The following is a 24,264-nucleotide window of genomic DNA, read 5'->3' on the forward strand; positions in this document are numbered from 1 at the left end:
CTCCCTTAAGGAACCACGACTGAGGATTAAGGTCTGCCAGTCCCCCAGCTGGGTGATGGGACATTACCCAGCGAACTCAAGACAACCTTGTCCTGGACCCTGGCGCACCAGTGTCTGCCTGTCAAGGCCAGAGGACCCTGACAAGTGCCTAGAGCAGGTGAGGTCCAGTGGGGGATCCTGGTGAGTGGAACTTAAGAGCAAGGTGTGAAATAATCTCAGTCACAATGATTGGGCCTTCTGGTGTGCTGAACAATATGTTGTGGGTGGGCCCCAGTGAAGATATTGCTGCTGTTGCATCAACTGGGCAGATTGCACATGTTCTGTCCAAAAGTCAGCCACCACGTATACCAGAGGGGGCCGCTGTGAAGATATCACTGCTGCTGCTCCAATGAGGCTGTCCACCTCAGGAGCTGTGAATAGCTGGAGACTCAGTATGCCACTGATTGGGCCATCCACCCAACTACTGACCAGAAGCCAGCTACCAAGAATGCCGCTGTGAAGAGCAAGGGCCATTCCATGGTGCACTGCATGCCATGAGGGAGGGTCATTGCTGTGTACAGCTTCAGCCTTCTAAGAGCAGAGGATTCTAACTTGTGCGTTTGAAGCCCCTAAATAAGAATGGGAAGCAAAATGACTCCCCGGACCTGCAAGCAGGATTAGAGGAATTTACAGCATCATCCCAGGAGTGCCATGGACTGCTATCCGCCTTGCCGCTCATTGCCGGTAGCTGCTCTAGTCCTCAACAACACTGAAGTGCAGTTTTCTGTATAGTAACACCAGCAGCTGCAGGTTAGATTGATTGTCAAGCTGGAGCACCCCGGAGGGACTTTCTCTAGCCCATAGTGCTATGACAGGGCCGTGGGACTCTGGACACTGCCAAGACACCATTAGAGTGCTAGCCTTAGGAGGTCTGTGTAAATTGTTTGTGTATGTCATACTTAATTTTGTGTTTGTAAATAAATGCTACTTTTTTCATAATAGTGAATATATGTCTGGACATTAATTTATTGGGTCTGCTGCATGTATTCTGTGTCTTTACCCTGTGTTTATCGTGCACATACACCCTCCTTCCCCTCCCCCTAACCACCGAGAAGCTTTGGACTGCTTGACACATACTATCACTGAAAGTCAAGTGCTGAGGGTTAGTACTTGGCCCCGTTGCTCACACCCATAGTAGGTCAGGCCCCGGGATATCAGTATTATATGGCCTCAAGCCCATGGTTGGGCTCAGTAGCCCCTTCTTGCCCAGTGGTGCAAGGAGAAAGCTCCCTGCATGTCAGGGTTATTGATATTTTGCTTTTCATAAACAAGCTCCTACCTTGGAGTTCTGTTTCTGAAAAGCAAAGTAAAATGCAGAGATGGTCAAAAACATGGCACCCGCTCTGCATTTCAAAAGTGCCTACCGAGCATCTGCTATACTTCCAGATGCACACTAGACACTCCTGTCAGGTAGGCAGGGTTCTCTAAAAACGGCAAACAGTCCCCCACCAGGGGCAGAGGCCAGACCCTCTGTTGAGTCAACAATCTGACATGTCACTTGCCAAACTCAAAATTACTTAATTTGTCTCTAACAGGCAAGTATCGAGAAGCATCTATCCATAATTGAAAAGGAACTAAGCCACAAGACACTATAGTATTGAGTAACAATGTGATTTTTCTACTTGTTCAAGCACAGTATGTTTGCGCTAGAGCAAACTCTGCAACATGCCTTTTCACGAAGTGTCCCAAGGGCCTTGCATCAGTTGAGGTGCACCCACAAGAGTGTAAAATAACAGTCTGAAATGTGTACAGGAGGTGTCCCATTGTTGCAGTGAGCTGACTCAAAAGCATTGGGTAAATGCAGGGTCCACGTTGTCCTGCACAAAATCAGACTTGGTGCTGATAAATGTTTATCTCACACAGAGTTCAATCCAAACCGCTATGTGGTCCACCACTCCAAATTAAAGCAGCACTCTTGCATTTTTTTTAGTTTTGTTTATTTGATTTAAAGAACAAAACAAAACCAGTAAACAAGCATTTTAATGGCAATGCAACACAAAATAAATGTATATAACTTAGAGTTCAAAAAAGTGCAGTAGAGAAACCCTAAGGCAGACCCATTAAATGTCTCTTCTTCAGGATCTCAGGTTCATCTCGGAGTACTGGGCCTGATATAATTATCAAGTTTCTGTCCCTGCCTCTTCTCGGTGTGTGTCGAGACACTAGAATGTTCTAGTTTTCCAACAAAATGCTTTACAGCCAGCTCTCCAATAATGTGCAGAGCACGTTTGTGAATATGGCCACGCACACTGTGCATTCTAATTTGCACAGCATAGTGCACTGCATGAATATGCACACATTTGCTTAAAGTTCCCACCAAGAAGTCCCTCAAACGAAGGTACACAGAAAGCAGTTGAAAATAGCAAGTGGAGTCAACCAACATCGTTGCATGGAGGATGAGAGGAGCCACAATAATGCCAAGAGGGATTTAATGGCATTTATTAAAAAAGGAAAAGAGACACCTGGAATAATCAGCATAACCGAGGCCATTTCTTTAACGGACGAATGTGCAATTAACAATGGACACATTCTGATTCACCATGTGCACAGCTGACAGGCATAATTAAATGTGCAATTTGGTTGAAAATAGAGAAGCGTGTTCCATGTTTCCTATGAATGGCTACATTTATGATGCAGAACATTATTGCTGTGGTGCAGAGCTCAACTGGATTATTGCTGTGTAGAGCACCATTATACATGGTGGAGCTGGGTTACAAGTGGTCTAGATTAAGCAATTATTTTTTTTCCTGCTACCTGAGACCAAATCTTCTTAGAGCAGCACTGTCTTAGGATGGTGATGAATTTCGGATGGACACTGCCGGGTGTCTGCTATGCTGAGCTGTACTATGAATGTACACAGGGTCTTTGCCATTGTGCTGAGTTGCATCAATCCAACGCAAATGCCATTCCTGCTATGTAGGGCTCAAACCAGTGCAGCAAACTTTATGGAACACTCACTTGGTTGTCGCTGTGCAAAGATGTACTGTTAGAGGGTGAGAAGTTTTTCGGACGTGTTCAGATCTATTGCTCTTTTGTAGAACCTCACTGGTCTAGGGTGAGAATAGACTCCCGATGTCGAAGACTAGATGGTGGAAGTGAAAATATCTCCTTGCTTATTTTCAGGGCTGGAATACTTCTTCAATGGATACCATGTAGTGGTGCAGAAAGTTTGGCATTGTACACGTCTAAAGGCGAATTGAACATGATTTGAGCACTTTTGGAAGAATGTATCTTGTAGATTACCACCCAGTCCTGGTGCTACTGGAACTCCAGATGCTGCTAGCTTGAGACCCTGCAGAGTCTCCACTGTTCCTCACAGCTGGCTGGGGGCCCTGATTGGGCTTTGGCTTCTCCTTGATATCCAATTGCTCTGTTATCTCATCAAATGATGAAATCTCAATGTCGCTGTCATCTGATACCTGCAAGAAAAAAAAAGTCTCCAGTAAGAGTAAGTGTGAACTGGAGCAGTAAATATGGCATTACTTTGATAGCTCCTGTGGCACATATTTAAAACCAGTGACTGTGTACTTGGATTTCGTCAATACAATAATAATACTTCTATGGGCCATTCAATTTCCTTGACCACAATCATGCCACTTGCTACATAGACTGAATACCAATCTATTGCTGCTCAGAGCGCGTTTTGTGCCAGAAAATGAAGGCCTTCCATGGTTTGTTGATGCAGATACACTTTCTTGAACACAACCACAACTGTTCCCATTGGCATTGCTGATTTAGTAATAATGTAAGAATGCCTGGTAGGCCCTCTAGATTGATGATGCCAATCGAAGAAGAAGATATGCTGTAATAATGATAGAAACAAACTCTGTTTCACAAAAAAAGTGCACTATTTGATGAACGCAGGGCTTCACATTTCTACTAAAAACGTCTCTCTCACATATATGATGCTTCCGTTTTTTTGGCTGCTGCTGGATTTTTAAGTTATCAGGGAACTCTCTGCAACACCCCTTACACTGCTATCATGTAACACCTACCTGTAGTAATGCACTGAGTGCCTGCCTGGGCTAAACAAGGATGATTTTCTATTGACTATGATCACTTACAATAAATACAAGGCAAAACATTATTTATAACAGATGTTTCTTTGTATATACTTACAACTGACTACTGAGGAATACTAAAATATACTGTTCTTTAATTACATTCCTTTCCTCTGTTACGTCTTCCATTAAACTACTCACAGAGATTGCCCAGCATTCTTTTGAGAGCAGCTGGTTTGGTTTCAAAGTCTTATCTTCATGCTAGCTGCCCCAACTTGGGTCAAATGTACTTCTTCCTTTCTAAATATTTGTTGCTCTCTGACTGACTGACGGCCTCCTTTAGCTGACAGTGTAAGTTAACCTGCTAATTCCTACTAATTTGTTTTAGGGTTACTTTTGGTATCATTTATTCACACAAACTTTCCCATCTTCTACTTCTAGTGTTCCCTATTTTTTGTGCCACAGACACAGTTTTGATATGTTGCTTAAAAGGCTTTTTGTGCTTGCTAATCTGGTTTTATGCTCTTTGTGAAGTGCATTTATCATCTTACAAGAACCTTCAATCTATCCATCAGTCTTTTGAATGGGCAAAGTAGAAGAAGATCTCTGCGTTCAGCTACAAGATGTTCATAATGTTAAAGTAAGAGGCTTACAGTATGCTGTTTTTTGTTCAACAAATATTACAAATAACATTTCTCATACTGTACCTGAAGTTTCCGGACTACGTTTCTGGATGGAGTAGATGCTGGGGCTGGTCCAGATATTACAGACACTCCACCAAAGGGCTTAGTGAGGGGACCACTAAACTGTTTCTCAAGGGACCTCGCCATGGAAATTACATGCGATCCTAGGTAAAAGACAAGGTATCACAGATAACTAAGGCTTGGGTTTTGTGCCTATTCAAAGAACAACAAGATGCGTCACCAATAATTGTAATCTTTTGTATGAAACGTTGACCCAAAAGCAGAGTACCTTGAATGCTGATAATTTCTGCTACAACATATGAAAAAATGGTTAAAGTGGCTTTACTGCCTGGTGTTGAAATAAGGTAAAAACTAATGTTTACAAACAAAGAAAACCTGACATTTACCAGTTATGGTTTTCTGAGCTGACTATACCTTGTGGCCCGCCATGCACTGCTTATGACCTCACATACTACATCACTCATGACATGTTAAATGATATCTTAGCTGTCATCACTTATGATATCTCAAATGGCATCACGATAGACATCATTGATTACATCATACAGTCATTCCGACACTATCCTACAGAGTTTGTGGACTTTAAGTAATTTAGTATGATACACCTATGGACAATATTCTATTCACTTTAATGGGATTACCCTCCTAAAACTTCACATGTCCCACAATTTTAAGTCAAGGGGGTGACATTTGGTACTGTAAAGACACGCCCTATGTCATGCCCTATGGACAACTTCTGGTGGTTTAGTAAAACACACTACACACAGTCCTGATATAAGCATAATAAAATACAACCTTACAGCCATGCTTACAACACCAATACGAGATTAACCACCTCTAAGTGGGGCACCACCATATTCTCCATTATTCAATATTCTGCAATGCCACAACATCTTTAGTGAAGTTCTGGAAATAAACATTCACTGTTTATAGAATTTGTTTATACCATTTTACCATGTGCAGGACCCACTAGTGGATAATGCACTGTCAACAGCAGCTTTTACCTTTCTAACAGATTTTACTTTAACATGGAATCATTCTCACTCCTTTAAACAGTACACCACATAGCTTTTAAAATGCACAATTACACTTGTCTCCAGGGTGTAGGTTATTTCTATGGTATAGACACAAGTGCACACTTAGTAACTCTAAGGTGTATACAACTAGCGTGTAATCTCTGATGTCATGATGAATTTCTGAGTTTTTTCATTTTGAAACATTACTTTTTACTTTATTTCAACACCTAAATATTTTGTCACTTTAACCTTTGTGTTTTTCAGTGAATTTTAAGATTTTTTTTTACTGTAAGCTAATATCTTATTAGCACACTTTACTATAATGACACTTAAATTTTTCAGTAAAAATGTACTCCCAGTGGAAGGTGTTCTGTCAAAACCCATCAGCCATGTACAGTGCCTTGTTTTTCGGATTTTGAATTTATAAAGGAATCCCTCAACTCGGCTGCTATTCACTGAAAAACCAAAGGTTAAAGTGACATTATAGTTAGGTGAAAGAATCAGTTAAAGAAATATTCAATTTTAAACTTATAAAACACTGACATTCATAGTTATAGCTATTTGAGCTGATCATAACTTGCTTTCCCACCATGCACTGGTTATGACCTCAAATACTACATCACTCAAGACATGTTCAATGACATCGCCCCAAGCCCTGAACCCAGCCCCCAGTGGATGCCCAAACCTCAGCAGATGCCCAACCCCCGCAGTGTGCAATGTGGTATTGAATTTGGCAGAAGGAGTGGGGTTGGGTGTAGGGTCTGGCCACTTAACACCCCACATGGGCAGTGAAGAAAATGTTGTGGAAGCCATCTTGGGACTTGGGGACTCAGTTCCCTGTGCCCTAGAATTAATTAAAAAAAAACGGGACATAAAGGGTCCAGGGGGCCTTACTCCTAGGACTAAAATGCATAAAATATATATTTTTTGGCATTTCAAGGATCCGCAAATTCTCTGTGGCTCCCGTGTGGTTCCACATATTCTGGGAACCACAAATAAATAAAATTTTGTTCAGGTTGCGGCCAGCCAATGAGATTTCCCCAGAGATCCTCTGCAGAAAAACTGCATCACTAAAAATATATATATTTATAAAATATTTTGAACCTTAATTTCTCAAAAATTACTGAAAGGATTTACCACCACATCACAAACTGCATTGTATCTATACGAAGATCCAGCTTTCTGCGAAATTTGGTGTAATTCAGTTCAGCTATTTTTAAGGTACCGTGGTTCAATTTTCCTATGGAAAATTCCACGGGGACAAAGTGTTTTGGGACCCTACTTTTCACAGTCCCCACTTGAGAGATCACCTTGAAATTTCCTAGGCAACAGCTGAGCCGACATCATTTTTTGAGGAAAGTTTCTTGAAAATTCATCCAACAGCACCAAACGTATCAGCAAACCAAAAAAACGCTTTTACTATAGAAATGTGCTCCTTACTATAACTACCCAGTAATGTATATACAGTATGTTAGTATGTAAATATTACACATATAGTTGCGGTCGTCCCTAACGCTGGCAGCTGGCAGTATTGGAGGAGGACTTGCAGGTGGAGTTACCACTTGTGGACTTCTTGACGCCTCCTGCTGAGAAGAACTATGACTTGTATGCAAGGGCCCATCTTCAAATGGTCTAGGCTAAATGAGAACGCTGAGGGGAACTAGTGCCCCCTTCGCTTTTGGAGATAATATATGGTTGTCATGTTGTTCATGCTGATCAAGACTACCTTGCCAATCAGGTGGGGAAGGAAGGCTTTCAAAGCTAAATGAACAGCTATCAACTCCAGGTGACTGACATGGATATGTCTCTGGCTAGGTGTCCAGTGTCCCTGGACAGTTGCTGTTATGGTTCTATACAGAACTGGGTCTAGGAATAGCCGTCATTTTAACAGGTTCTTGGTGTTTCACCACTACAGATAAAGGCAAGCTTGATGGCCAAACAACACCAGATCATCCCACTGACCCTCCACTTGAGTCCATTAGTGAGCTAAGCACTCATGCAACAGACGCATATTTAGTCTGGCATGAGGTATTATGACTATACAGGAAGCCAACATACCGAGGAGATGCACGACCGTTCTCACTGTTACCTGCTGACCTGACTGAAATTGAGGAATGAGTGACTGAAAGGATTGCATTCTGACACTGTTAGGGTAAGCTGTTCCCTGTTCTGAGTTGAGATTGCTCCTAGGTAAGGTTAGACTTGAAAGGGTTGGAGGTGGGATTTTAGTGTGTTGACTGTAAAGCCCAGATGGGGAAGTAGGTCTGTAGTGACCTGAGCGTGTTGTAAGCACTTTTGACGAGTTGCGTCTTTTATGAGCCAGTCGTCTAAATATGTTTTGTCTGCGCAGGTGGGCAGCTATTACGTCGGTACTGACCCTGAAGGGGAGCACTTAGAATTGAAAATGCTGACTGTTTTTTTAATAAACCTGAGATATCAGTGACGTGCCGGTAGGAATGTGAAAATAGGTGTCCTGGAGGTCGAGAGCAGCCATGAAGTCACCTTGTTGTAATAACGGAATGACATCTTGAAGACTGACAGTGTGAAAGTGCTCTGAAAGAATGTACTCATTTAGCGGTCTGAGGTTCAAGGTTGGTCACAGGCACCAGTCTGTTTTTTGGGAACCCCTGTGCCCTGCTAGTAATGTAGAACAGGTTCTATAGCTCCTTTCTTGAAGATTGCTTGTACATCTTCCCTGAGCAACTGCGGATGTTTTGGGGGAAGTTTGTGTTTACAAGGTGGAATGCTTGGAGGTGTGGAAGTGAGCTCCAGATAATAACCTTGTTGGATACTAAACAACATCCAATGGTCAGAGGTGATATCACCCCAGGCGGGAAAGAACCCTTGTATTCCACCCCAAACAGGTGCTATGGTGTGATGGTTTGTGGCAGATGGCTTTCTGAATCAGCCTTTGCCTCTACGATCTGAGTTGTCATCCCTGTAGGGGCCTCTGTGGTATCCCCTAGGCATGGTGGTTTGTGTCTGTGGACATTGGTATGAAATGGAAGTCTCAGGGAAGGGGATCTCTGAGCCTCCACAATAAGAGGAGCAGCAAAATGAACCACGGTTTGATGGTGTCTAATGCTCCCATGGCCTTAGCGATTTCATTATCTTTCATGATCTTCCCAAGGAGGGTGTCAACCCGAGGACCAAAAGGATGTTCTCCGTCCAATGAGAGGGCCAAGAGATTCTGCTGGACCTCTGGTTTAAATCCTGAAACCCGGAGCCATTCATGCAGTCTTAGGAGGATGTTGGAATTTATCCCTCTAGCTTTAGTGTCAGCAGCATTGAGGGTGGTGTTGGAGGTGAGTTTATGCTCAGAGGCAATCTGATAAGCTCTTTTTTATGTTTTTCTGGGAGATGTTGGAGTATGTCCTTAATCTTGTCCCAGTGAGGTCTATGGTATCTTGAAAGGATGTCAATTAAATTAACGATCTGCCAGAGGTTAGTGGATTGGACAGCCACCCTCTTCCCTGCTGCATCATTTTTCTTGCTCTACATATCTGGTGAGGGTGCCTCACCAGATGTTTGAAAGTAGGCCCTTTTGCATGCTCTTGCAGCCACTAGGGAATCAGATAGAAGTTGACCCTTGATATAGATAGGGTCATTAGGTGATGGCTAATATTTTTTTTATTGACTTTTGGTGTAATTATCCTAGACCTCACGGGGCTGTTGAATGTGTCAGTAGTGTCCCTTAACATTCCTATCAGCACCAGCAGGTATTGTGCCAAGTGTTAAGTAGAGGATAGGGTCTAAAATAAAAAAATAACCTTCCAAAGAATTAATGTAACTGCCTTATGAAAGGTTACTGCTCTGCCTATCAAGTCATGATAAGTTGTGGTATTGTCCGGGGGAGAGGACTTTGCAGGATACAGATCACGGTCTGTATGAGCATGTGATTCTGCATCACATGTCCCATGGATCCTCATGTGGTGTGAAAGAGAAAAGATCCCTATAGGAAGCTGGCCTGGTGTGTGGGGAGTGCCTAAGGTTTTATACCCTTATACCAGGGATCACCAATTAGTGAGGTGTAGGCAGTGTCTAGGAAGCCAGGCTCTCTAGAGGTAGCTGTTGATGAGCAGCCAACCCTTATCTAGGAGACATGCAAAGCATATGCAATACCATTATAGACACACAGCCCTCACACACATGAAAGACCACACTGTGTTACAAAAATAAAGTACTTTATTTTAGTGACACAAATACTAAATTACTATACAGGCAATACCCCAACTGGAGGTAAGTAAACACACTATTAAATGTACAGTAGCAGACAGGAATTAGCATAGAATGCACTAGGAAAAAGTGAAAGCAATAGTAAGTACTGATGGCCGGTGGGGGGAGGGGTGCAAACCATATAGTAAATAAGTGGAATGAGAAAGTTGGGCCCCCACTCAAGGAAGTGGAATCGGTAGAGGGGAGCTGGAGGGACTAGGAAACCCACAAGGTAAGTACCAGAGTGCCCCGCATATACCAGAAGAGAGGTTATTACCTGGTTCTCCCCAAACCCACCAAAAGGACTTCATAGAAGGATATGGCAAGACCCAGAAGAGACTGCAAGAAACCAAAGGTTGATCCTGAAGAGGAAGATCTGGAAAAGAATGGCATTGTGTCCAGTTCATGTTGGAGTGTCCGGTGGTGGCAGGAGCCACTACCCACCAATCTGTGGATGCAGGACCAGGTGGACGGTAGACAAAGACAGTCAGCAGTTCAGTCCTGGAGCAGCTGAATAGTTCCTGGAATGATGCAGTCAATGTCCTACACCGGAAGAAGGATTGCAGTCGGTCAGTGGTGTGAAAAAAACACCATCAAGCTGTGGCAAAGGCAAGAGTCGCAGATGAAGAGTAGCAGAGCTGCCGGGGACCAGGAAGGGTCAGGGGGACTCAACCCAAGGAGGGGAGTCCCAGGTGACCCCCAGCAGTGAGAAGAGTCAGAAGTCGAGGATACAGCCCCAACAGGCAACTCACAGGCAGGAGGCACAGGAGTAGCAGTGAGGCCCACTCAGCAACTTGGAGAGGAGTCCCACGTCGCTGGAGCAGCAGGCCAAAAACTGTGCTTTGCAGGGAAGAGTGCTGGAGGCTGGGACTAAATTGAGCCTGAAGATTCATGAGAATAAGAGCCAACAAGCCTTGGGAGCTGCAAGAGTCAGGGTGCACAGGGGTACTGTCCTGCAAGGACAGGCAAGGGCTTACCGTCTCCCAAGTTGGACAGCTGGTAGAGAGGACCAAGGGGGCCACTCCAGATCACCACCTGTGTTGCAGGATACATGCAGTTTTGCAGGAAAGAATATCCATGCAGACTGACGTTGTTGCAGTTGGTGCCTGCAGATGTGGGGGAGCGACTCCTTCACTGCAAGAGAGATTTCTACTTGCTTCTTGTGCAGGCTGATGACTCATCGCCCTCAAGAGGATGCAGAGTCAGGGAAATGTTGTAGCTGCTGGAAGGAGTCAGAGAAACAATGTTGCAAAGTGGAGTCATCGCTTGAGTTGCAGATTGTCCATTCTTGGAGGGTCCGGTTGCAGTCCCAGTGGCCAGAAGTTGAAGTAAACAATGCAGAGGAGTCCTGCTGGAATCTTGTATGTAAAATCTGAGATCCCAGCCTGGAAGGAGAACCCAAATATCTCAGGAAGGGAGATTGGTCACCTACCAGGGTGACCACCTTTTCGGAGGGCGCTGGTGATGGATTGGCCTATAAGAAAGGGCGTGACAACTTTAGGTAAAAAGGAAGCCCTGGTACGAAGCACCACCTTGTCAGGATGGATGGAAATGAAAGGTGGCTTCGAGGAAAGGACCTGCGGGCAGAGTTGATGGCAACCAGAAAGGCTGACTTTAAAGTAAGAAGCCAAAGTGAACAGTTATAAATTAACTTGAAAGGAGCACACATCAAATCCCATTGGGGTATTATGAACAAAGAAGGAGGAAACAGATAGGTAAGACCCTTTAAAATCTACCAACAATTGGAGACTTAAGCAAGGAGGGTTGAGCAGGCAATCTGAGGAAAGCCGAGATGGCAAGCAAATAACCCTTGATGGCGCCCAGAGCAGAGCCCTGCTTGGCTAGAGATAGAACAAAGAAAAGAACCTCAGAAAGAGGGTCAACAGACTTGTCTGTACACCAGGCCACAAATGTGTTCCAATGAAATGCGTGTACCGTTTTGGTGGAGGGATGTCTAGCTGGCAAGATAATGTTACAAGCTTGGGCGGAAGGTCAAAAGCCGACAAATGCCACTGCTCGGTCTCCACACAAGAAGGCGGAGACTGGACAGGTTCGGGCAGAGAACCATCCCATACTGCAGCATCAGCTCCTGATCCTCCCAAAGAGGCAGACTGATTGGAGGATCGACGGCCATGCTCAGGAGCTTGGAATACCAGACTCTTCTTGCCCAGTCCGGAGCCAGAAGAGTGATTTGGGCCCAGTCATTCTTGATCTTCTTGTGAAGACTGGACAGAAGTGGTATTAGTGTAAAGACACAAATGAGGCCTGAGTTCCACAAGAGAAGAAAAGCGTAGCTAAGTGAGTGCCACCTTGGAAACTCCAGAGCGCAAAACATCTGACACTGCACGTTCTCAGCGGAGAACAGATCTAACCTCTAGATGGAGACTCCATACGTGATCGACCAAGAATTGACGTCTGAGTTCATCTACTCTGGCATTCAGAAAGCCCACCAGATGTTAAACCTCCAGGGATATGCCCTTATGTTCCAGCCATGTCCAGAGACGCAGAGCCTCCTAACAAAGGGTCCTCAACCCTACCCGGCCCTGCTTGTTGCAGTAGCACATGGCAGTGGTGTTGCCTGTGAACACCTGCACTACTTTCCCTTTGAGAGAGGGAAGGAATGCTTTCAATGGTAGCGTAATTTCCCCTGAGCTCCAAAAGAGTGATTATGGACCTCGGACTCCTCCAGAGAACAGACACGTCTGATCTCCACCTCTCTCTTGTGGCTGCCCCAGCCCAGGAGTGACACATCTGGCACTACTATCAGATCTGGTTTGGGAAGCGAGAAGGATTTGCCTCTGACCCTATCGCAGTTCAAAAGCCACAACTGCAAATCTTGTGCAGTCCCCTCTAAGATCTGAACCATGTCGGAGAGATTTAACTGAAGCTGTGCCCACTCGAACTTCAGGTCCCACTGCAGAGCCGGCATATGCCAATTAGCATGCGTCACCCCCAAGAGGCCCATCAGCATCAGAGTCATTCTCACTGAAATCCAGGATAGAGGATGAAACATCGGTATCATAGCCTGATTATCCTGGACTCGTTGCTCTGAAGGATAGGCCCGAAACTGCACTGTGTTTAGAACAGCTCAGATGAAAGGGAGCGTCTGAGAGGGAGTCGGTGGGACTTCGGCACCTTTATAGTGAACCCCAGCAAATGCAGGAGGTCTGCCATAGTCTGGCAGTGGGAGATGACAGCCTGGAGCGAGTCCGCTTTCAAAAGCCAGTCGTCGAGGCAGGGTAAGACTATAACCCCTGACCTGCATAGATGAGCTGCGACCATTGCCATCACCTTGGTGAACACCCTAGGAGCACTGGTAAGGCCAAAGAGGATCACAGTAAACTGAAAATGCTCATGGTCCACCATGAACCGCAAGTAACATTTGTGGGCAAGCAGGATGGGAATATGAACATGTGCGTCCTGCAAGTCCAACGCTACCATCCAGTTTCCTGGGCCCAGGGCAGATAGGACCTCAGCCAGAGTAAGCATTTTGAACTTCTACTTTTTGAGGAAGAGATCTAGGATAGGATGGAGGTCCTAGTCCTTCTTTGTCATCAGAAAGTAGCAGGAATAACAGTCACGGCCTACTTTTGGCACAGGGACCCTCTCTGTGGCTTGGCCAAGAGAGCTGTAACCTCCTTGCGGAGAAGTGCCAAGTGATCCTCCATAATCCTTTCACAGGATGGTGGCATGGATGGAGGGCTAGCCTCAAAGGGGAGGGAATAGCCTCTTCGGACTATCTGCAAAACCCACTTGTCTGTCTGATGTGATGGATTCTCAGTGGGGCAGGTGATGGCGAATCCTGACTGGCCCCTCATGGGGAAGCGTCAGACTAGGAAGGTTTGGAGGCTGCAGGGGAAGGGGGGTGTACTGGGCTGAACACTGCCCCTGGCCACGCAGAGCTGGGCAACATACACAGCATGGTGGCTGGAATCGAGGGGACGTAGTTGGATGCCCCTTCCATAGCCACAAAAGGAGTGAAAAGCAGACTGAGGGGGGTGAAGGGCAGCTGCGAGGCCCAAAGATTGAGCTGTGGCCTGGTACTCCTTAAAGCGCTCTAGCACTGAGTCTGTTTTGGTTCCGAAGAGCCAGGTGCCATCAAAGGGCATGTCCATAAGCGCAGCTTGGACATCCGTTGAAAAGCCATACGTCCTCAACCAAGCATGGCTCCTCAAAGCCACCGTCAATGCAACTGATATACCTAGTGAGTTGGTCATATCCAGTCCACATCATATTGCGAACTTGGCTGCATCTTCCTCATCAGCAACAGACCTGAGAGAGAATGGCCCAGACTTTCTCCAATACCTGTGGCAGCACCTGCGCAACCGTGTCCCATAAAGTATTGGTGTAACGGCCCAAAAAGCATGCAGTGTTCACGGACTGCAATGCCAGACTGGAGAAAGAGAACATTTTCTTTCAAATCTGATCCAGTCTTTCAGATTCTCTATCTGGGGTGTGCAGAAGGGAATGTGCCTGAGGCACCACCAACACCGCTGCGTATCCAAAATTGGATCCCTGGTGCCCCACCCCTGAAGGCAAAGGCAGAAGCCGCCAGCACAGAACCTGCGGGGGCCTCTTCCAACCCCACAGGGCCCAAAGGCGCACCAACAGGGTCGAACTGCCCAAAAATGAGGTGCACGGCCTCATAGAACTCGGGGAATTGGGCAGGGATGGCGCCCCGAAATTCAACGATGTGCGGAGCTGACCCAGAAGTAGGCTCCATTTAGGAAAGGTCTAGAGTGACGACGCTCCTTGTTCCGCCTCATGTCATCCGACCAACGGGGTGAAACTGAAGAATGCTTACTCTTCTTCTACTTCTTCTTGTGCTTACCCGAACATCCTGAAGATTTTGAATGGGACGACAAAGAGTGTGGCCTCCGCTCCCAGTCTCAGGGCCTTCCTCTCAACAGAGAGTGGCGCAGAGCTGAGTGCCAGGCTGTAAGAAACTTTAGGGACTGCTTCCTCAAAGCCTTTGGGGTCATGGCCGGGCACTCGGAGCATGACTTTGGGTGCTGGTCCAAACACTGAAGACACACAAGATGCAGGTCTGTCATGGACATCATCCGATGACAGGAGTTGCAGGGCTTGAAGCTGGTCTTCTGTGAAGATATCTTGATGCACCAAAGTTAAAAAAGCTTTTTCAACAAAAGTCGAAAAGCCAGTCAAAAAATGACTGTAGGGGTAGCTCTTCGGATCTGCACGTAGGCTGTCGCGGAAAGAAGAGAACTGATATCAGTGTGCCAGGTTGAGACCAACATATGACCCATGACGTCATATCCATCGACCAAGGTGCCGACGACAGAAGTGGAATTGACAGATGCCACCTAACAGCACATAGGGATACTGCTCGATGAAAAATCTCCGGATCCAGACTGACACCTGGGGGAAATTCTAAGGTGAGAAATCTGCCAGTAGAAGTTTCTATCAGATAAGCGGTCACAAGGCTCTTTCTTGAAAAGACCATAGCAGGTTTCAAAGCACAATACACCTAGAAATGAATAGTTTCTACACAGCTTTTTTTTTTTCTGCATCCCGGAGAACCCCACTAAAAAATGCTCATCCACCTGGTGGACCCTGGTACAATCAATGTAAAAACTCAGAGCTCTAATGGAGTCCAAGCAATTAACTCTACCTTCCTCCTTTGATGAATGAGAAGGAGCAAAGAAAGCTGGCATGGTGACAAACTGCACAATGTGAAAAGTCACAACAAGAATACACAAATTCTTCAAGCTGCAAAACTACACCTACAGGTAAGAAACTATTTGTTTTGCAGCTTTAATATTTACTGGATTCACATGCTGTCCATCAATTCAATTTTGGAGCAGTTTTGTTAGATTTGTGGTGGTTGAGTTGAAGATGGGCTGAAATGTGTTACCAGATGTGTTTTAACACCTTTTGTCCCACTTGAGCTTCCTTGTTCATTTGAATGTCTATGCAGTAGTGTTTTGTGAACTGGTATAGAGATGACCAAATTGCTGCCATAAACATATGTTGTAAAGGTGTGCTTGCTAGAAAGGCAATGGTAGGTTGCTCCTTTTTTACTTGATTAGTGTGCCTTTGGGGTTGAGTTTAGTTTCTCCCCTGCACTTGTGTGGTGTAGCTGAGTAGCATGTATTATCCACCTGACAATTGTACCCTTAGTTGCAGTTTTTTCCAATTTGTTGTCTGCAAAAGAGGCAAACAATTGCTTTGTCTTCCTGCTTGTCTTTTCAAAGTAGTGTACTATAGCACGTATTGCGCCCAGTGTGTGTAACACACACTCTGCCTCATTTTGTGGGTTTTGAAAAAACCTTGGTATTTGTATTGTTTGATTTATGTGGAAGTGTCAAACTATTTTGGGTAAGAACTGTGGATCTGTCCTCATGATAATTCTTTCTTAGTGAATCTGATAAATATGGTTCTTGAATTGTGAGTGTTTGTATTTCAATCACCCCGCAAAGAGATGTTATGGCTACCATAAATGCTGTCTTTAGCATGCGCCTCTTTAATGTGGCCTTTTGTAAAGGCCTATAGGGTGTCTTTATTAAGTGAGTCAGTACCACATTTAGATTCCACGTGGTTGCAGTTATCTTCCTTTGTGGTGCAACTCTCTTTGCCCGTTAAGAACAGTTTTATTACCACAGCTGTGAAGAAGCTTCTTCCACTGTGACCTCTTGTGCAGGCCACTATTGCAGCTATGTGTACTTTTCAAGATGCATATGATAACTTGCAGTTTAGTAGTATGGAGTATCATTTTTGTTAAACAATGTAGCAGTTCCTTGATGTTGGCTTCCTTACTTCTCTAAGAACAGCCATTATGTTTTGTAGTAGTTTTAGATAACCTAATTCTAAGTCTTTAGAAACCAGGCTGCTAGGCTCAAAGACTCTGGTTCTGGGTGTAGCACCCTACCATCTTCGACTGACAGCAGGTCTTGTTGTATTGGCAGTTATAGAATGTTCCCTTGTGCCATTTCTATCAGCTCTGAAAACCATGCCTGCCTCGCCCACTGAGGGGCAATTAGTATTACAGTCATTTTGCTTCGCCTGCATTTGTTGATCACTCTGTGTAACAGCGGGATCAGTGGAAACGGGTATGTAAACATCCCTAACCAGTCCATCGGTAGGGCATTCCCTACAGATTAGTGGTGTGGTTGTCTGGATGAAAAGTTTTGGCATTCTGCATTCTTTGGCATGCAAGTAGATCTATTTTTGGAGCTCCCCAACTCCTGAAGATCTTTTTGAGTATTCTTTGATAGTGTTCCCATTTGTGAGAGCATGATGCTTGTCTGCCTCAGCCTGTCCGCTTTCACATTGTTCTTGCCTGGTAGATGAACTACTGTTATCTCTATTTTCGTTTGATTGCTCGCTTCCAGATTTCTTGTGCTAGCTTCGAAAGAGCAAAGGATTGAGTCCCCCTGTGTTGTTGATGCACAACATTGTAGTTTTAGTGTCTGTTTGGACTAATACTGTCTTCACCAGAAGCTCTTTCTGAAAGGCTTTTAAGGTTAGGAACAGTGTCTTTAGTTCCGGGATATTGATATGCTGTATGGCCTTCTGTTTCTTCCAGACTTCTCGTTCTGCAAGCACGTTCATATGCGATCCCTACCCTATATGAGAGGCATCTGTTGTAATGGTTACTGCTGGAGATGGTTGTGTAAATGTCCTTCCTTGTGTTATAAATGATTTGTTTCACCACGCCATTCCATGCTGTAGTTTCTGCATAACAAGCACAAGATCCTCCCAACTCCCTGCAGCTTGAGACCATTGGTTCTCATGCATTACTTCACATATGGAATCAAATGAATGCATGAAGCCATCTTCCCTAACAATTTCCTCACAGTCGTCACTGTCAGAGCATTCCTCTTCTGGTAAAGGCAAGTTTCCAGCAACAGTGACTGAATTCTCCATTTGCTGGGGTATACTTTCCTTTTGATTGACTTGATCCCAGAAACATTTTTGGTGATGATGATGATTTATCTTTGTTTATAGAGAAAGCCAATGTAAATAGTGTACCCAATACTGGCTGTATATGCTCTTTGTACTTGTTGTGGGAGTTTGCTCTTGCTTACCAGTCATCCAGGTCAGGATAGATGTCTTCTTAGGTGCGCTGCTACAGCTGCTAGACACTTTGTGAAGACATTTGTGATGATTTTGTCCCAAATACCAGCACTGTGACCTGGTAGTGAGCCTTGTTCACCACAAACCTCAGGTAATTCTGTGTTTTGCGTTAATTGGTGATCTGCAAATAGGCGTTTTTTTTTTTTAGATCTACAGCTGTCATGCAATTCCCTTTTTGGAGTTGTGGAATGACTTCCTGCAAGGTTGTCATTTTGAAACTTGCGTCTTTATAGACTTTTTAATGAATCTAAAGTCTACAATTGGTCTATCATTGGAATTAGGAAATATGTTGAGTAGTTTCCTTTCTTGATCTCCGTACTGGGTACCTTTTCTACTGATCTTTTTCCCAGCAATTCATGTACCTCCGTGAGTAGACATGATGTTTCTTCCATTTAATGTACCTTCTTTTTTGGTCCTCTTGCTGGAGGTATCCTTTTCCATTCTATGCAATATCCAAATTCTATGACGTTTAAAATCCATTTTTCTGACGTTATCTTCCTCTACTCCTGAAGGAAGTTTTTGTATTCTGCCTCCCACTGGTATAGTGTGTGAGAGGCTGTGTGTCTTTGGCAGACGTTGTGCCGCCTCTGTGATGTTCTCCTCTTCCCTGTGCTCTTCTGCGAAAGGACTGACTTCCTTGCAGCTGATACTGCCAGTGCTGCTGGGGTGCAGAAGATTGCCTACTTCACTGGACGGCCTGGTGTGATGTCCCCATGTGGAAGCTGTGTGTAGACGCTGCCCCTCATCGTTTATTTGCTCGGAATGTCCCCATAGACTTTGCAGTCTCAGTTGGTTGAGTTGGTTCAGGGTGTCGTCTACAGTACACCTGAACAACTGTTCTCCATTGAATGGAGTATTCAAGATGTTTGCCCGTACTACCTGCTTGAAGCCTGAAATTATTAGCCAAGATGGCCGTGATCCCCGTCATCATCAATGGCTAGCTGTGTCTACTGCATCCAATGCGGATTTCAGGCATGTATTGGTGATATTTCTGCACACTTCTGCCAGGTGTGCAACTCTCCCAGTACTGCTCCAACATGTACTTCATCAGCTCCGCCATCTCCTCCCAGTATTGGTACGGATTTATATTTAGACATTGATTGGCTGTGCTGTCTTCAATCTTTCTGCCCATAGGGTTCATCCACTTGCTCTCCTTGTCAGGAGGTGGGCCAAATGTTGAGGGGATGTTGTGCCTTTTCCATGCCATAGAAGTGATAATGGAGTCAGCTGGTACTGTACCCTTAATGTATGCTGTGTACTTAGATGAATATTTTTACTTCTTCTTTTTCGCCCTTGGAGCCACTGCTCAACACGTGGTGGGTTCCTTAAATGCCTCCCTTCCTTGGCCCAAGACACTAAGCAGAATCAGAAGGAATTGGTTCATGGCTTGGGATGGCAAACAAAGTTTCTCACAGGAAACACAACTGATTTTTTCTCCTCCAGACGCAGTCCATTTTTATCAGCTCCCTTTTTTATGACCTGGTTCTACATGCCAATGTCATCCAGCGGCAAAGCCCTCGAAGGATAACATTCTAATCCTTCCTCTGATGAGTCTGTTCCAGCTCCTGCCACTGAGAAGTGGTGTATGCAGACTCTTCTGAGCCCTGAAACAAGCCCAGTCATTCTTGTTCATCTTCCTTAAAGAAGAGCTCCTCTCCCTACTCCTGTGTCTCAGGAATTAAAGGAGGTTAGATTTCTTCAACATCCCTTTCGCACCAGTCTTTCGGCATCCAAGTTTTTGGGGGAATTTGAATTTCTTTCAAAGTTGCATCAAAGTCTTACTTCTACTGAAGCAACGCTGGCATTTCAGTTCCTCTTCTCCTCTGAGACGAGGATCAATGCCGATTACCTCTTCAACGATGTATCAATCGCTCAGTTTCTTTGCTCTTCACGAAACCGCTCTTTCTTCGACGTAGAAGCGTCTTTTCCTTGTGTCTTTCGACTAATGTGTTTTTTCATGAGACTTTCCCCTAGTGGTGTCCCTTTCAAGGGATCCGAGGGGATGTTAGTCCTGGGGCCTGCCTTCGGTCAGTGAGTGTTTCAACGATGAGGCTCCCTTTAATGCCTCTGAGTCTGTTTTACAAGTCTCAGACAATTTGTTCTGGGTAGATGTATCTTTTACCTGTGGCCTCTTCTCTTTCTTGGTCATGTGGGATTCTACTTTGAAGATTCTCTAGAGGGTGTCCGACGTTTCTCCCTGTGCACTCCCGGTAACATTTTCTTCATAGTCGCTCGACAGAACCAGGAATCTCAGAGATGGGATTGGTTATTGCATGGTGTAGGGTGCCTATCTCTGCTTCCCTCTTGCCTTCAGCACCTTCAACTTGAACCTTGTACAGGCATTGCAGTTGTCCCTTCGGTGATCCTCCAGCAAGCAGAGGTTTCAGACTGGGTGATGGTCCTTGCGCAAGAATTAGTGGTGACAACTTAGGCAGAACTGGAATAGAGTTTTCTTCTTTACACTGAAGAGGGAGCCCGCTGCTCTTGACATTCTCGAAGCCATTGAGGAAATCTTCTTCCTTACTCTCATAGTCTCCTCTGGTACCTCCTTCTTAATGTTCTTCTCTGTGTTTCGTTCAATCTTTCAAAGAACGTATCTCAAACTTGTCACAAACTTTTTACCTTTCTCATGTTGGTGAGCTTTCAGCAAAGCAGATGGAGACAAAAGATTGGAGTTTCCGGGGGAGGGAGTGTGACGTAATAGGAAGCTCCAAATGGGGAATCAGTTGAAATGCCTAACAAGAACAAAAAACAGAAGGACTACAAAAATTTGGAGAATTCCAGATCCAACCATTAGATGGTGGAATAATGGACAGCATGTGAATCCATAAAAGATTTGCGCTGCAAAACCTCTTTCGGAAGAAACACTACATTGGTCCTTAACACTAGCTTGTCTTAGAAGAAAGTGATGTATGGCTGCTGGACAGAGAGGGCTTGCAACTCACCAATCGGACAAGCTGATGTGATCTCCATAAGGAGCATTGTTTTCAATTTGAGCAAGAATGGGGTGCACATCATGAACGTGAGAACCAGAGTGAGGTCCCACTGGGGCATCACAAATGGTTTTGAACAGAGATGGCTGATCAGGCAACAACAGATAAGCAGAGAAACAACCTTTAACTGTTGCCACAGAAAGGCATTGTTGGGCTAGTGAAACAAAAAAGTAGTGAATCAGACAATGGGGCTTGTAAGGGTTGAATATGCCAGGAGGAACATCAATTAATAAGCTTCTCCCAGCATCCCCCCAGAGATAGTTTTAGTGGAGGGACCTTCTGGCTACCAAAATGACCTCCAATACTTTAAGAGGGAGCTTAAAGGCTGTCACTTGTCACCGCTCAAACTCCAAGCATGGTGGTGTATGTAGCGCAGCCCCAGGTGCAGGACCCAGCTCTGCTGCTGTAACAGGAATTCTCCTCGATAGGAAAGTCAGATCAGAGGACAAATGCTTATGATCAGACCTCTGGATCCAACACTCTAATGGTCCACCCTGGAGCCACTAGAAAGAGATGTGCCTGATCGTTCCTGATCTTCCTCAGAAGTTTGAGCATGGGAGAGGTACAGGTGGGAAGGCATAGGAGAGTCCCGAGTTGCAATCTAACCGAAAGGCATCTCTGAGCAAGGACTGCCTTGGGAACCCCAAGTCACAAAAACTTGGACACTGAGGGCCTGTTTTAGAACTCGGCGGATGGATTACTCTGTTGCAACGGTGATGGATATCCCATCTGCCCGAAATCTAAATCCTATAAAATAGAATGAGATTTAGATTTCGGCCGATGGGATAGCCGTCATTGCTCTGACGGAGTAACCCATCCGCCGAGTTCTAAATCAGGCCCGAGAGTTCTTGTGGTGGCCAATCAAGCCAAGGTTATCCCCATTTTTGAAAGACACCCTGTGCCACTGCCATGTGCAGCTGCCATTCATGATCAGCTACGCATTTACAAGTGAGGTTTACCGTTGTGGCATTTAAAGATCCAGTCAGGTATTGTATGACCAAGGAGATTCCTCCTGACTTATGACCCCACTCTGCACTGCCTGCTTCAGTACCACCTGACGGTGGTGGTGTATGCGAGAACCTGCATCCGCTCTCCCTTGATGGATTGGAGGTGGATTTTCAGTGCCAAGCAAATCACCCACAACTCCAGCGGATTGATGTGGAGGTGGATTTCTGCTGGAGACCAGAATTCTCTGATCACCTCTCTCAGAAAGCCTCCTCTACTCAGCAATGTTACATCCTTCCCAATCATTTGCTCTGGATGGGCTAGGGAGAGGGTTCTGCTGCTGGTCCAAGTGTGCTCCAGCAAACCACCACTGCAGAGCTTTCACAGTCTCCTCTGCCCCTTGAATTGAATACAAAAGGTTCCCTAGGTGCTGATCCCACTGAGACTTAAGATCCCACTGCAGAGCCCGCATGTGACACTTGACATGGCCCACTAGCAAGATGCAGGAGATCAAGATGCCAAAAAGTTTAAGAGCAGCTCTCACTAAGCCACCAGTCAAAAAGTTGAAATATCGGGATCATAACTCTAATATTTTGGACTCGTGGATGCTAGGAGAAGGCTCTGACAGGTAGCTTCTGTGAACGAGCCAGGTGTGACTTTGATGGAAAACCCTAGGGATATCAACAGGTCAGCCGTTGTCTGGAGGTGGTTTAAGTCAGTTTAGGGCAATCCCATCTTCAACAACCAATCACTGAGGTGTCGGTAGACTCGCATTCCCAACCTCTGGAGTTCAGCAGCAAGCACCATTGTCACTCTCGTTGTAGGAAAGTACCATCTTGCCTGGCATGTAACCCCCATTTTTACTGTATGTATGTTTGTTTTTACCTATGTGTCACTGGGATCCTGCTAGTTAGGACCCCAGTGCTCATAAAGTATGCCCTGTATGTGTTCCCTGTGTGGTGCCTAACTGTATCACTGAAGTTTTGCTAACCAGAACCTCAGTGTTTATGCTCTCTCTGCTTTTAAAATTGTCACTGCAGGCTAGTGACTAATTTGACCAATTCTGATTGGCACACTAGAAACACCCTTATAATTCCCTACTATATGGTACCTAGGTACGCAGGATATTGGGGTTCCAGGAGATCCCTATGGGCTACAGCATTTCTTTTGCCACCCATAGGGAGCTCAAACAAGTCTTACACAGGATTGCCACTGCACAGCCTGAGTGAAATAACTTCCACGTTATTTCACAGCCATTTTACACTGCACTTAAGTAACTTATAAGTCACCTATATGTCTAACCCTAACTTGGTGAAGGTTAGGTGCAAAGTTACTTAGTGTGCGGGCACCCTGGCACTAGCCAAGGTGCTCCCACATTGTCCAGGGCAAATTCCCCGGACTTTGTGAGTGCGGGGACACCATTACACGCGTGCACTACATATAGGTAAATACCTATATGTAGCATCACAATGATAACTCCGAACATGGCCATGTAACATGTCTAGGATCATGGAATTGTCATCCCAATACCATTCTGGTATTGGGGGGACAATTCCATGCATCCTTGGGTCTCCAGCATAGAGCCCGGGTACTGCCAAACTAACTTTCCGTGGACTCCTCTGCAGCTACTGCTGCTGCCAACCCCTCGGACAGGTGTCTGCCCCCCTGGGGCCTGGGCAGCTTGGTCCCTGGAAGGCAGAACAAAGGATTTCCTTTGAAAGAGGGTGTTACACCTCTCCCTTTGGAAATAGGTGTGAAGGGCCTGGGAGGACTGGCCTGTCCTGGCCTCTGGAAATGCTTTGAAGGGCACAGATGGGGCCCTCCTTGCATAAGCCAGTCTGCACCGGTTCAGGAATCCCCCCAGTCCTGCTCTGGCGTGAAACTTGACAAAGGAAAGGGGAGTGACCACTCCCCTGACCAGCACCTCCCAGGGGAGGTGCCCAGAGCTCCTCCAGTGTGTCCCAGACCTCTGCCATCTTGGATACGGAAGTGTGAGGGCACAATGGACAGCTCTGAGTGGCCAGAGCCAGCAGGTGACGTCAGAGACCCCTCCTGATAGTTGCTTACCTTTCTCTGTAGCCAATCCTCCTCTTTGGGCTATTTAGGGTCTCTCCTGTGGGTATCTCACCAGATAACGGAAGCAAGAGCTCACCAGAGTTCCTCTGCACTTCCCTCTTCGACTTCTGCCAAGGATCGACCGCTAACTGCCCCAGGACGCCTGCATAACCGCAACAAAGTAGCAAGAAGACTACCA

The 24,264-nt window shown here is 45.5% G+C and overlaps 1 protein-coding gene across 2 annotated transcripts in view; it reads right to left on the reverse strand.

The window, feature by feature from the left end:
• Nucleotides 1-1,978: 1,978 nt before the first annotated feature.
• The window catches only part of DZIP1L (DAZ interacting zinc finger protein 1 like), a 390,767-nt gene continuing 368,481 nt past the window's right edge, over nt 1,979-24,264 (reverse strand). For both annotated transcript variants that reach the window (XM_069213556.1, XM_069213557.1), the window contains exons 15-16: nt 4,748-4,887; nt 1,979-3,458 (exon numbers count right to left, since the gene is read on the reverse strand). In XM_069213556.1, coding sequence (XP_069069657.1) covers nt 3,279-3,458; nt 4,748-4,887 — 320 coding nt within the window. In that variant the 3' untranslated portion in view covers nt 1,979-3,278. The remainder of the gene's footprint in view (nt 3,459-4,747; nt 4,888-24,264) is intronic.

The sequence above is a fragment of the Pleurodeles waltl genome, chromosome 11 (assembly GCF_031143425.1).
Source record: "Pleurodeles waltl isolate 20211129_DDA chromosome 11, aPleWal1.hap1.20221129, whole genome shotgun sequence".
NCBI classification, from domain to species: domain Eukaryota; kingdom Metazoa; phylum Chordata; class Amphibia; order Caudata; family Salamandridae; genus Pleurodeles; species Pleurodeles waltl.